At 47.4% G+C, this 11,591-nt stretch overlaps 1 protein-coding gene across 2 annotated transcripts in view; it reads left to right on the forward strand.

The window, feature by feature from the left end:
• Positions 1-6,669, forward strand: part of Eral1 (Era like 12S mitochondrial rRNA chaperone 1) — an 8,577-nt gene extending 1,908 nt beyond the window's left edge. The window contains exons 2-10 of one of the 2 annotated variants that reach the window (XM_026780933.1): positions 710-837; positions 1,211-1,288; positions 3,268-3,314; positions 3,456-3,517; positions 3,665-3,777; positions 3,858-4,100; positions 5,251-5,397; positions 5,513-5,593; positions 5,705-6,669. In XM_026780933.1, coding sequence (XP_026636734.1) covers positions 710-837; positions 1,211-1,288; positions 3,268-3,314; positions 3,456-3,517; positions 3,665-3,777; positions 3,858-4,100; positions 5,251-5,397; positions 5,513-5,593; positions 5,705-5,827 — 1,022 coding nt within the window. In that variant the 3' untranslated portion in view covers positions 5,828-6,669. Of the gene's footprint in view, positions 1-709; positions 838-1,210; positions 1,289-3,267; positions 3,315-3,455; positions 3,518-3,664; positions 3,778-3,857; positions 4,101-5,247; positions 5,398-5,512; positions 5,594-5,704 lie in introns of both variants that reach the window. The other variant, XM_005349476.2, reaches the window with a different exon arrangement.
• Positions 6,670-11,591: the final 4,922 nt, after the last annotated feature.

The following is an 11,591-nucleotide window of genomic DNA, read 5'->3' on the forward strand; positions in this document are numbered from 1 at the left end:
CAGGACAGGCTCCAAAACCACAGAGAAACCCTGTCTTGAAAAACCAAAAAAAAAAAAAAAAGTGTGTGCTGTCGCCACTGCCCCTCCATGTGTAAAGTGCTGTTTCTCCATTGTAATTTAGTGAGGTTGTTTTTTGTTTGTTTGTTTGAGACAGGGTCTAATTATGTAGCCCAGGCTGGTCTGTGTCTCAAATGTAATTCATTCTTTTTTTGAGATAGAGTTTCTATGTGTAACGGTCCTGGCTGTCCTAGAACTAACACTGTAGACCAGGCTGGCTTCAAACTCACAGAGATACTCCTGCCTCTTCCTCCTGAGTGCTGGGATTAAAGGCATGCGCCACCACCACCTGGCCCAGTAATCTACTTTTGCTTAAGCCTCTCAAAGGTTGTGATTACAAGTATATGTGTTTATCACAATGCCCAACCTATGCTGAGCAATTTTTTTACACAGTTGTCATTGTGAAGAAGTTATTCATAGATATTGTTAGTGCAATTCCACATTACATATGAGAAAACCAAGGGGCTTAGTTAGAGAGGTTAGATAACCCGAGAAATCCAATAAAATTAAATGCATACTAGTCTCAGAGTTAGGATGGGTAACTTCAGCCTGGTGTACTAATCTTTCATTTTGATTTCCTCCTTGGGTATTAGAGCTGAGTATCTAATAAAGTCTAGATTGCAATATATTACTCATGTTCCCATCCTAACAGATGAGCAGAATCTGCTCTTGGTCCATACTCCTGACATGCCTGAGAATCCACGGGTCCTCCGAGTGGTCCTCCTAGGAACTCCAAATGCAGGAAAGTCAACACTCTCCAATCAGCTGCTGGGCCGTAAAGTATACCACACTTTTATCATCCCAATCCCTATACCTCCCTTTTTATACATTTCACTATCTTATGTATCTGGGTGTTTTGCCTTCATAAATGTCTGTGTGGTACTTGTGTGCCTGGTGCCTACAGAGGCCAGAAAACCCCAGGATGTTGGATCCTCTGAAACTGCAGTTACAAACAGTTGTGAGCCAGCATGTGGGTGCTGGGAATTGAACCTAGGTCCTCTGGAAGAGCAGTCAGTTCTGTTAACCACTGGACCATTTACCCAGTTTTCTTACACCACCTTTCTCATTTTGTTTTTGTCATTCACTTGTTGTGCCTGGGGAGATGGCCTGGGCGGGATCAAGGATCTCACTGGAACCTCTTTCTTCCTGGAAGGTGTTTCCTGTCTCCAAGAAGGTGCACACCACTCGATGCCAAGCTCTAGGGGTCATCACAGAGAAGGAGGCCCAGGTGGTAGGTACCTGCAGAAGTTCTGCAGACAGGATAGAGTGAGGCTAGTCAGTTCTCTCTCACCATTAGTCTCTTTAAAAATGATTCAGCCTGGCGCAGCGGTGGTGACGCACACCTGTAATCCCAGGCAGAGTCAGGTGAATGTCTGAGTTCAAGGCCAGCCTGGTCTACAAAGTGAGTTCCAGGAAAACCAGGTCTATACAAAGAAATCCTGTCTTGAAACACAAAAGCAGAACAAACAAACAAAAACCAACAGCAACAGAAAACTGAAGAAAAGAAAAGAATGCATGGAAGACACCACCCCCCATTTTTTGTTTTTTTTGCTGTTCTTTTCAAGACAGGGTTTCTTTGTGTAGCCCAGACTGACCGGGAACTCCCTCTGTAGACCACTCCCAGCAAGGACCTCCTTATCTTAAGACTCCACTCAGTTCCTTCCTCTCCCTTCCCTCTTTTGCCGTTAAGTTCTGAAGTTTTGGCCCTGGCATGGAGGGGATCAAGGACAACTTCCAGGAGTCTCTTTTTTCTATTCTGTAAATCCTCACACCCAAGATTAGATTGTCAAGCTTGGCAGCTTGCGCCTTTCCTGAACCACTCCATCCTTTGTGTTTGTGACAGTCTCATGTGACCCAGGTTGGCCTCTCTGTGTAACCAGAGATTACCTTGATTTTATGATCTTTCTGCCTACTCCATCTCTCAAGTGCTGGGATACAAGAGATACCACCATGTCCAGCTAGCTCGGAATCTTCATTTTTTTCCCCTTTCAGAAATAGGGTCTCACCATGTAGCCCTGACTGGCACTGGTCTAAATGTATAGGCCAATCTGCCCTTAAGCTTGAAATGATCCTCTTGCCTCTGTCTCTTAGATGCTGTGATTATAGGAGTGAAGGAATGACAACCCACCTGACTAAACAAAGCATAATTCAGCATTGAACTCTGTGGTTTTGTGTTTTATTTTGTGCAGTGCAGGGAATGTAACCCAGGGCCGCTTGGGAACTACCCAAGCATTCTGCCAGTGAGTCCCGTCTCCAGCATTCCACTTGGTCAACGTCATTCTTTCTTTCTTTCTTTCTTTCTTTCTTTCTTTCTTTTTTTTTTTTTTTTTTTTTTTTAACAGAGTTTCTCTGTGTAGCCTGTCCTGGAACTCACTCTGTAGACCAGGCTGGCCTCAAATTCAGAGATCTGCCTCCCGAGTGCTGGGATTAAAGGTCATCCTCTTTCTTTGGAGTCCTCATGTAATATTAAGACAATGCCAAATGGTAAAAAAATCTAAAGTCAATAACAGCTTACCCATGAAGGAAAGGCAGGATGCTAATATCAAAGATGGCTTCTCGGGCTGGAGAGATGGCTCAGTGGTTAAGAGCATTGGCTGCTCTTCCAAAGGTCCTGAGTTCAATTCCCAGCAACCACATGGTGGCTCACAACTGCGCCCTCTTCTGGCATACCGACAGAATATTGTATACATAATAAATAAATATTAAAAAAACAAAAAACAAAGATGGCTTCTCTCTAGCTATGTGTGGTAGTATACAACTTTAATCCCAACGCATAGGAGGCAGAGGCAGATGGATCTCTATGAGTTGAAGGCTAGCCTGTTCCACATAATGAATTTCAGGATAGCAAGGACTATACAGTGAAACCCTGGGGAAATGAAAATAAATAAATAAAAAGCCTCTTGTTGCTCCACAGATTTATGTTAGAATATTTACTTAAAGCCACGCAAAGCCACGCGGTGGTGGTACACACCTTTAATCCCAGCACTGGGGATAGAGGCAGATGTTATCTCAGTGAGTTCCAGGACAGGCTCCAAGGCTACATAGAGAAACCCTGTCTCTGAAAACAAAACAAAAAGACCTTACTTAATATGTGTAAAGCCCTAGGTTGACTCCTAGGACCTAAAGTGGGGATATGTTTGGTCTTTCTCCCCACTAATCCATTTAAAAAATCTTTTCCTTTGGGGGGGTGGGTATCTCCCCTGATTCTAGATTCTGCTCGACACACCTGGTATCATCAGTCCTGTTAAACAGAAGAGGTATTACTAATGGGAACAGATGTGGGGAAGGTGGGGTGATAAAGAGGAGGGCATATTCCTTCCTAGGAGCTACAAGTTTTCCCTATTACACCCATTCCTCATAAGAGTACGACCTTCCTGACTGATAGGTTTATCTTTTAGGCACCATCTGGAGCTGTCTTTGTTGGAAGACCCATGGAAAAGCATGGAATCTGCTGATCTTGGTTAGACTCTAAAAATCTGAAACCCTGTTTACAGAGCCTTTTATTCCTGGGAATTTGGGAGCTTGGGGTCTGGCCAGAACCTATAGCCTGGAACTTGTGGGTCAGGATGAAGGTCATGGTCTATTTTGTCTCCCTGCTGCCTTCTAGTTGTAGTTCTTGTGGATGTGTCAGACAAGTGGACCAGGAGCCAGCTGAGCCCCCAGGTGCTGCAGTGTTTGACCCGCTTCTCTCAGGTTCCCAGCATCCTGGTCTTGAACAAGGTGAGTACTGCCCACCTGAAGAAGAGTCTCTCCACGGTCTCATCTTGCTCACCATGTACTCTGCTCACCCCCATCTACAGGTAGATTGCTTGAAGCAGAAGTCAGTTCTCCTGGAGCTGACAGCAGCCCTCACTGAAGGTGTGGTCAATGGCAAGAAGCTCAACATCAAGCAGGCCACACACCTTGGCACCCCCTGCCCCAGCCCTGCAACTAGGGACCCCAATACTCACTCAGTGAGAAACCCTCAGAGAATTGGCTGGCCCTACTTCCAGGAGATCTTCATGTTATCAGCACTAAACAACAAGGATGTGAACACACTAAAGGTTAGTTAGTCTTGCCCATAGCCCGTCTCTGCCATGGAAAGATAGGCCTCACCCAGCCCTGCCTGACTGTAAACTAAGATCCTGTCTTTTAAAAGACAAAACAGAAACCTGGCTGTGGTAATTTTGTAATCCCAGCACTCCGGAGGACAAGGCAAGAGGATCTCAGGAGTTCAAGGTCATTTTCAACTACACAGTGAATTCAAGAGGCACTTCAGTTACAATGAGACCCTATCTCAGGAAACCAAAACCAGCCAGCTGTAGTGACACACACCTGTTATCCCCACACTCAGGAGGCAGAAGCAGAAGGATTACTCAGTTTGAGGCCAGCCTGGTCTCCACTGGAGTTGTAGGCCAGCCAGGCTACATAAGGAGACCAGAAATGAACAGGAGTATATCTCGGTGTAATGGTTGCCTAGTGTATAAGAGGCGCTGATTCGATCTCTAGCACCACATAAAGTGGACATGGAGGCACACACCCCTAATTGTAGCATTTAGGACATTTTTAACACTGGGTATTCAAGACCAGCCTGAACAAATTAGGATGTACCGGGCCTGCTTGGTCTCCATGAGATCTGTCTTTTTTAAAAAAGGCATTACAGTCAGTTGTGCTAGCTCACTTGAATAGTTCAGGGTAAAGAAGAATCAAGAGTTTGCTAGCCAGGCTGGGCGGTGGTGGCACACACCTTTAACCCCAACACTTGGGAGGCAGAGACAGGTGGATCTCTGAGTTTGAGGCCAGCCTGGTCTACAAAGCGAGTTCCAGTACAGGCTTCAAAGTACAGAGAACCCTGTCTTGGGGGGGGGGGGGGATTGCCAGCCAGCCTTTGCTACTACATAGCAATTTTTTTTTTTTAATTTTTTAAGACAGGGTTTCTATGTTGTCTGTAGCTTTGGAGCCTGTCCTAGAACTAGCTCTTGTAGACCAGGCTGGCCTTGAACTCACAGAGATCCACCTGCCTCTGCCTCCCAAGTGCTGGGATTAAAGGTGTGCGCCACCACTGCCCAGCTCTACATAGCAATTTTAAGGTCAGTTTGGGGGCTGCATGAGGACCTGTCAAAAACAAAATGAGCTTGTTTCTCCTAGAAGTATGCATAAATAGGGAAGTACTGAGGGGGTTAAGAGCCCACTCTTCCTTTGTACCCACAGCAGTACCTTCTAGCACAGGCCAAGCCAGGACCCTGGGAGTTCCACAGTGGAGTCCTCACTAGCCAGACCCCTGAAGAGATCTGTACCAACAAAATTCGAGAGAAGCTCCTGGAGTACCTGCCTGAGGAGGTGCCCTACAGTGTGCAGCAGGTGTGGACGGAATGAAAGGGCCCAGGGCCTGTACACCAGGCACACACTTGGAACAGTTGGGTACCACAAGATAAAAATGAGCCTGCCTGACTAGTCATGATGTCTCCTTATACAGAAGACAGTGATATGGGAGGAAGGACCAAATGGGGAGCTAGTGATCCAGCAGAACCTTCTGGTACCCAAAGAATCTCATATGGTAAGTGAGGACAGGCTCAGAGATGGGGCAGCAGCAGTATCAGCTGAGGGTTCTTTCCCCCACCTGTGAGGCCAGACAACAGAACCAAGTGTCTCTTTTCACCACTTGCAGCGGATCCTGATTGGCCAGAAGGGCCTCTTGATCTCCCAGATTGCACAGGAAGTAGGCCGAGACCTCATGGACATCTTCCTCTGTGATGTTAACATCCGCCTCTCCGTGAAACTTCTCAAATGACCATCTCTGTTGCTGTTCCCAGGGCCTCCCTGCTCGAGCTTTTGGGAAAGTAACTGACTAGAACTACCCTGTGAAAGGGGGGGCTGCAGGGCTGCTAAGGGCTATGGACACTGGGCTGCTAGCCAGTCTGGACTTGTTGAGTCTGCACAGTGCCTGCCCAACCATGTTTTCCGTTGGAGGAGAGAAGCTGCCCTAGCTCAGTTCTCAGGTAGTTCCTCTGCCTGGGGTCTCAGCTATGTAAGTCTTAGAAGTCCATCCCTGTGGTGTGAATAGGGTCATCTCATTCATCCTGTAGCATCGGACCCAAACCCAAACTCTTGCCCTGTTCCCAGTTGTTGGTAGGAAGAACCTTTCTCTTTGTCCCCAAGTTCCTCACTTTGAAGTTACATAAAGACCTGTATATTTCATTTTTTTAATGGTTTATTTATTTCCATTGGTGTGTCTGTGTAAGGCTATTGGATCCCCTGGAACTGGAAATATAGACAGTTGTGAACTGCCATGTGGTGGCTGGGAATTGAATCCAGGTCATCTGGACGAGCAGCAGTGCTCTCAACTACTGAACCATCTCTTTTCAGCCCCCCCTCCCCACCTTGAGACAGGGTTCTTACTATACAATTCTGGTTGACTATTGCCATGTAGACCAGGCTAACTTTGAACTCACAGAGATCCACCTGTCTTTCCTCCTGAGTGCTGGGATTAAAGGCGTGCGCCACTACTGCCAGCTTCAACCTTTAGTTCTTAAATGAGATAGTCCCAACCACCTGTTCACCCAATTTCTTGATCCCTCCCACTCCATCCTGCTACCTAGACTTGGGTGCTAATAAAGTTAAGTGACAAGTGTTCGTATTTTTATCTTTATTTCTTTTTAACAGCAAAGAGAAAAATAGGCCCATTCCCCTACCCCCCAATCTCTTGTCAGCCTGGGGTATCTTTTTCTTCCAGAAGTCTGCTCCGGGGCAATGAGCTCTTCTTGACACAGTTTCTGGGAGCAGCAAGAGAACCGTTACCATTACTAAACTCAGTAATGGTAACGGTTTCCTCGCCATCCCCAAGTGCCACAGCAGTCAGTAGGCTTGATAGGCTGAGCAGTGAGCCCTGGGGGCTTCAGCATTCTTCTGCCCTCCCAGGCAAACGCTAGAACTGGGGTACCCAGACTAGTACATCATCTATACTGTAGTGTCTCATCACAAACTTACAGTATATGATGATATCCCAGCCAAGGCCCTGGAGGAGAGAGCTGTGGATATGGAGAGCCAAGGCATTGGGGCAGGATCAGTCAAGGCTGGACCCATACCTCCTTGCTCTTCCACTCCCCTCAGAGATTCTGTAGCCCCAGTAACCCAGGTGGCTAGAGGAAGAAGCTAAGGTCTATTCAGATCTATTAGGGGTGCAGAGTTACAGCTAGGAGCAATGAGGCGGAAGGTTCCCTCTGGGCAGACCTGTAAGCAGGCTGGCAGCCACTCTGGGGAGTGCTTACCTGGAGCTGGAGCTGCAGTCTGGGGAAGCCTTTGCACAGGGCCAGCCTGTCTTGTCTCTTCAGGCTCTAGTGGCTCTGCTTTTAACCCTCTGGCTCCTCCCCTGGGTGGGGTACTTTTCCCGGGTTCTACAAGTCCCTACTTCTTAACTCTTCCCCTGCTGGCTTCATGAAACAAGTCACTGGCTCCTTTCCCTTTTTGTTTAATTTATTGAGTTGTTTTTTTTTTTAATGCTGGAGCTGAAATTTAGGGCCTAATGCATACCAGCTAAGAGCCCCATCACTGGCACTACACTTCCATCCTGCCTCCATTTTTTATATTTTTTAAATTTTTATTTATTAGTTGTTTTTCAAGACAAAGTGTCTCTGTGTAATAGCTCTAGCTATCCTGGAACTCACACTGTAGACCAGGCTGGCCTCGAACTCACAAAGATCACTTGCCTCTGCCTCCTGAATGCTGGGATTACAGGTGTGTGTTCCCACCACCTGGCTGCCCCCATTCTTTCAAATGAGTGACTTTCACCCCCACCCCGTGAAGCTGATTACCTACCTACTTCTAGGAAGTAGAAAAGCCCTCACCCCATCTTCAGGGCTTAGTTGTTTGTTGGAGCCCTGCTGAAAGGCCTTGTTTTCTTCTGGGTTATGGTTGGGAATGCTCATCGAATCTGTAGGACAGGGAGGGTCCTGGCAGCTGGATCTATATGGAGTCTCTCTTGAAGCAAGCTCAGTGGAGCCCGCAGCCTAAATTTCCATTCCTAGAATTTGTTTTTTGCTGAGCTCAGTACTCTGGAAATGGCCAGAGCCAAAGCCTGTTGGCCACACTGTTCTGGCAAGGTCCCCGGGTGAGTGTTACCCTGCTGGGAGACTGAAAGAGCACCTGAGGCCCCAGCTCTTGTGGGGGTCCACTCTTTAGAGCCCAAGGCACTTCAAATGAGAGCCTGGCATTATTTGGGTCTGTCTCCTTGGGGAAGGGGAGATTCCTGGTGAGACACTCTCCACAGCTGAGCCTCTGCTATTTAGACCCTCTTTCTGGGGGGATGTTCCGCCCCCTTTTCTTATCCTAGACAGTCTGGTCTGTTGTCTCCTCTGCAGGTGCAAACTACATTAGAATGGGGTGGGGTGGGGTGGGAGGAGAGACCTAACCTTTTGGTTTGTTAGAGGTGTTCTGTTTCCTGCCACAACACGGGCTTGTGTTCCATCTCTGCCTTGCGTGAGCTTCCCTCATCCAGTTAGCACTGTTCCGGTACAGGGACACCTCTGCCTAGTCATTTTTTGTTTCATTTATTTTAATTGTTTAGATACAGTCTTATGTAGGTATGGATGGCAACATTTTTCTTGTTGTTATTGTTCTTTTGTTTGTTTTGAGACAGGGTCTTTGTGTAGTCCTGGCTGACCTGGAGCTCATTGCTATAAATGTGTAGACCAGGCTGGTCATGAGCTCACAGAGATCCACCTGCCTCTACCTCCTAGGGTGCTGGGATTAAAGGAATACACCACTACACCCATCTCCTGTTTGTATTTTTGAGGCAGGGTCTCATTATGTTGTTCTGACTGGCCTGGAATTCTGTATAGACCAGGCTGACCTGGAACTCAGAGATACGTCAGCTCCGTCTCCTGAGTGTTTGGGTTAAAGGCATGCCTTGCTCTTATTATTATTATTATTATTATTGAAATACAATCTCATGTGGCCTTAAATCCCATTTATAACTAAGGATGACGTTGAACTTCTGAGCCTCTTGTCTAATTTCTGAGTGCCAGGGCTGCAAGCATTCATCACTATGCCAGGTTTATTCAGTGCTGAGAAATGGACCCAGAACCTTACGTCTGCAAGGCAAGCACTGTAACAACTGAACTACACTTCCAATCCTCTACCCCACTTTTACTTTTCTATTTTGAGTTGCCCAAACTGACATTTAAGCTCACTGTATAGTCCAGGGAAGCCTTCAGTTTTCAGTCCTGCCTCAGCCTCCCAAGTAACTAGAATTACAGGCCTTCGCTTCAGGCTCACTTTGATTAACACAGTGCAGATGTTAGCTTCAGGAGTTCAAATAAGTTAGTACCCGAGGCTGCTCTGCCCCTTCCCACAGATCACAGAGAAGACATCGCAAACCCTGTCTTCCTTCCCTTCCTTTCTGTGTGTCTGAGCCTGTCCTGGGATTCCCTGTGTAACTTGATCCTGCTCATCCTGCTTTCACCCGCTGAGTTATAGCAGGCATCCACCTCCATCCCTGGCTCCCATGGAATATTTTTTTTTTTTTTTTTTTTTTTTGGTTTTTCGAGACAGGGTTTCTCTGTGGCTTTGGAGCCTGTCCTGGAACTAGCTCTGTAGACCAGGCTGGTCTCGAATTCACAGAGATCCGCCTGCCTCTGCCTCCCGAGTGCTGGGATTAAAGGCGTGCGCCACCATCGCCCGGCATTCATGGAATATTCTTGAAAACACTTTGGACCCACTGAGATTGCCCAGCTTTAGCAGTGACAGTCACAGCTCACTCCATCTGGCTTCATAACTTAGGACCTAAATCAACCTCCATTTCCCCAAATGTAAGCCCACTGGGCTGCTGCAGTCTGCTCCCTCCGCTCCTTTGTCTCACTAGCTGTGTGGCTGCTGGCAAGTTGCTCTTCTCTGAGTTCTTGCTGCTGCATGCTCCAGCACGCTGTGAGATCTAATGAGAAATGCATAGGTGAGAAAATGTCACCATGTGCTCTAGCTACAGCCACACCAGCTCCTGCCTCCCTGTGACTCCCTCCCAGGGCTCCACCTCTATGTTAGGACCCACAGACAGCTGAGCTTTAGAGTGAAGGCTTCCTACATCAGGACCAAGCTTCACGCTGAGGTCCAGTCCCAGGGTGAATTTGAGAGCCATGAGGGGTCCTGGAAGGAGAAGACAGCTATCTCTGTCAGCCAGAGATTCTGCGGCTGTAGCCTCTGACTATGGGTGGAGGCTTCTGTGATCAGGGTGTGGAACTAGAAGAGAGTCTGCGCCTAGGTGAGATAGCCTGGGCTCCCTGATAAGCTAGCCATACTATCAAGGTACGGGCCTAGCACCTGCTTATCATGCCTGCATGGCCAGAGCAGGACCTGGAGCCACTTTCCCCACCCAAGTCTCTTCTCTGCTGCCTGCTCCTCCATTTCTCTGACTCCCCTTCTGGAAGCCATGTTGTAACTGCTAAGCACGGAGGAGGGGATGCCATGTGAGTCCCTGGGCTGTCCCATTCTTCCAGCTCTGCTTCCGGCCTGAAGCTTGGTGTCCTCCCTGAGGCTGCTGTGAACCAGTCTAGGCCACTCTCCTGACATCTAACTCTGACCTCTGCCACCACAGCCTTAAACTCTTTACTCTTGTTTAGACTAAGCTAGGCATGGTGGTGCAGGCTTGTTGCTCCAGCACTCGGGAGGTGGAGGCAGGAGGATCAGAAGCTCAAGGTCATCCTCAGCAACAAAGCCAGTTTGAAATCAGAGTGGGCTAAAAGTACAAGCCAAGCATGGTAGCCTATGCCTATGTTCCAGCACTAGGAAAGCTGAATTGGCCGTCTGCCGCAAGTTCAAAGTCAGAGTGGGATACATAGCTATTTCTAGACCAACCATAACTGTATAACAAGACCCTGTCCAAAAACCATCACAACTGAAGTCCTTAGATTATGGTCTGGGGTATATCTTAGTGATGGAGTATAGTAGTGTGTATGTGCCAGGCCTAAAGTACTATCTGTTGCATCCAAAATAAACACAGTAGTTAGGCATGGTGGAACATGCCTGTTATCCTAGCACTTGCAAGGTGGAGGCAGGAGGAGCATGAATTCCAGGCCAGCCTAGACTACATGAGACTGTCTCAAAACAACAAAAATCCAAAACCAAAATAGAGGGAATAAAACTAAGAACTGTCAAATCCGGGGCTGGAAAGTCTTAGCAGTTAAGAGCGTGAGCTGCTCCTGCAGAGGAGGCCCCCGGTTCAGTTGCTAACAGTCATGTTAGGTGGGTTATAACTACCCGTCACACCAGGGGACCCAAATACCTTTGGCTTCTTGGCCATGTGTACCCACATGTGCTCATAACTATATAGCAGCATGTTCACATATACATAATTAAAAACAGTTCTAAAAATTCACATGCAAACAAAAGCCTTATCAAATCTGCCAGAATCCTTTCAAATCATGAAATTGGAGCAAGTTTTGGTGGTGTATGGAGTGCTTAAAATTCATGGCTAGCCAAGTGATGGTGGTGCACGCTTTTAATCCCCTTTAATCCCAGCACTATGGTGGCAGAGGCAGGTGGATCTCTGTGAGTCCATGGCCAGC

The sequence above is a fragment of the Microtus ochrogaster genome, chromosome 7 (assembly GCF_000317375.1).
Source record: "Microtus ochrogaster isolate Prairie Vole_2 chromosome 7, MicOch1.0, whole genome shotgun sequence".
Classification (NCBI taxonomy): domain Eukaryota; kingdom Metazoa; phylum Chordata; class Mammalia; order Rodentia; family Cricetidae; genus Microtus; species Microtus ochrogaster.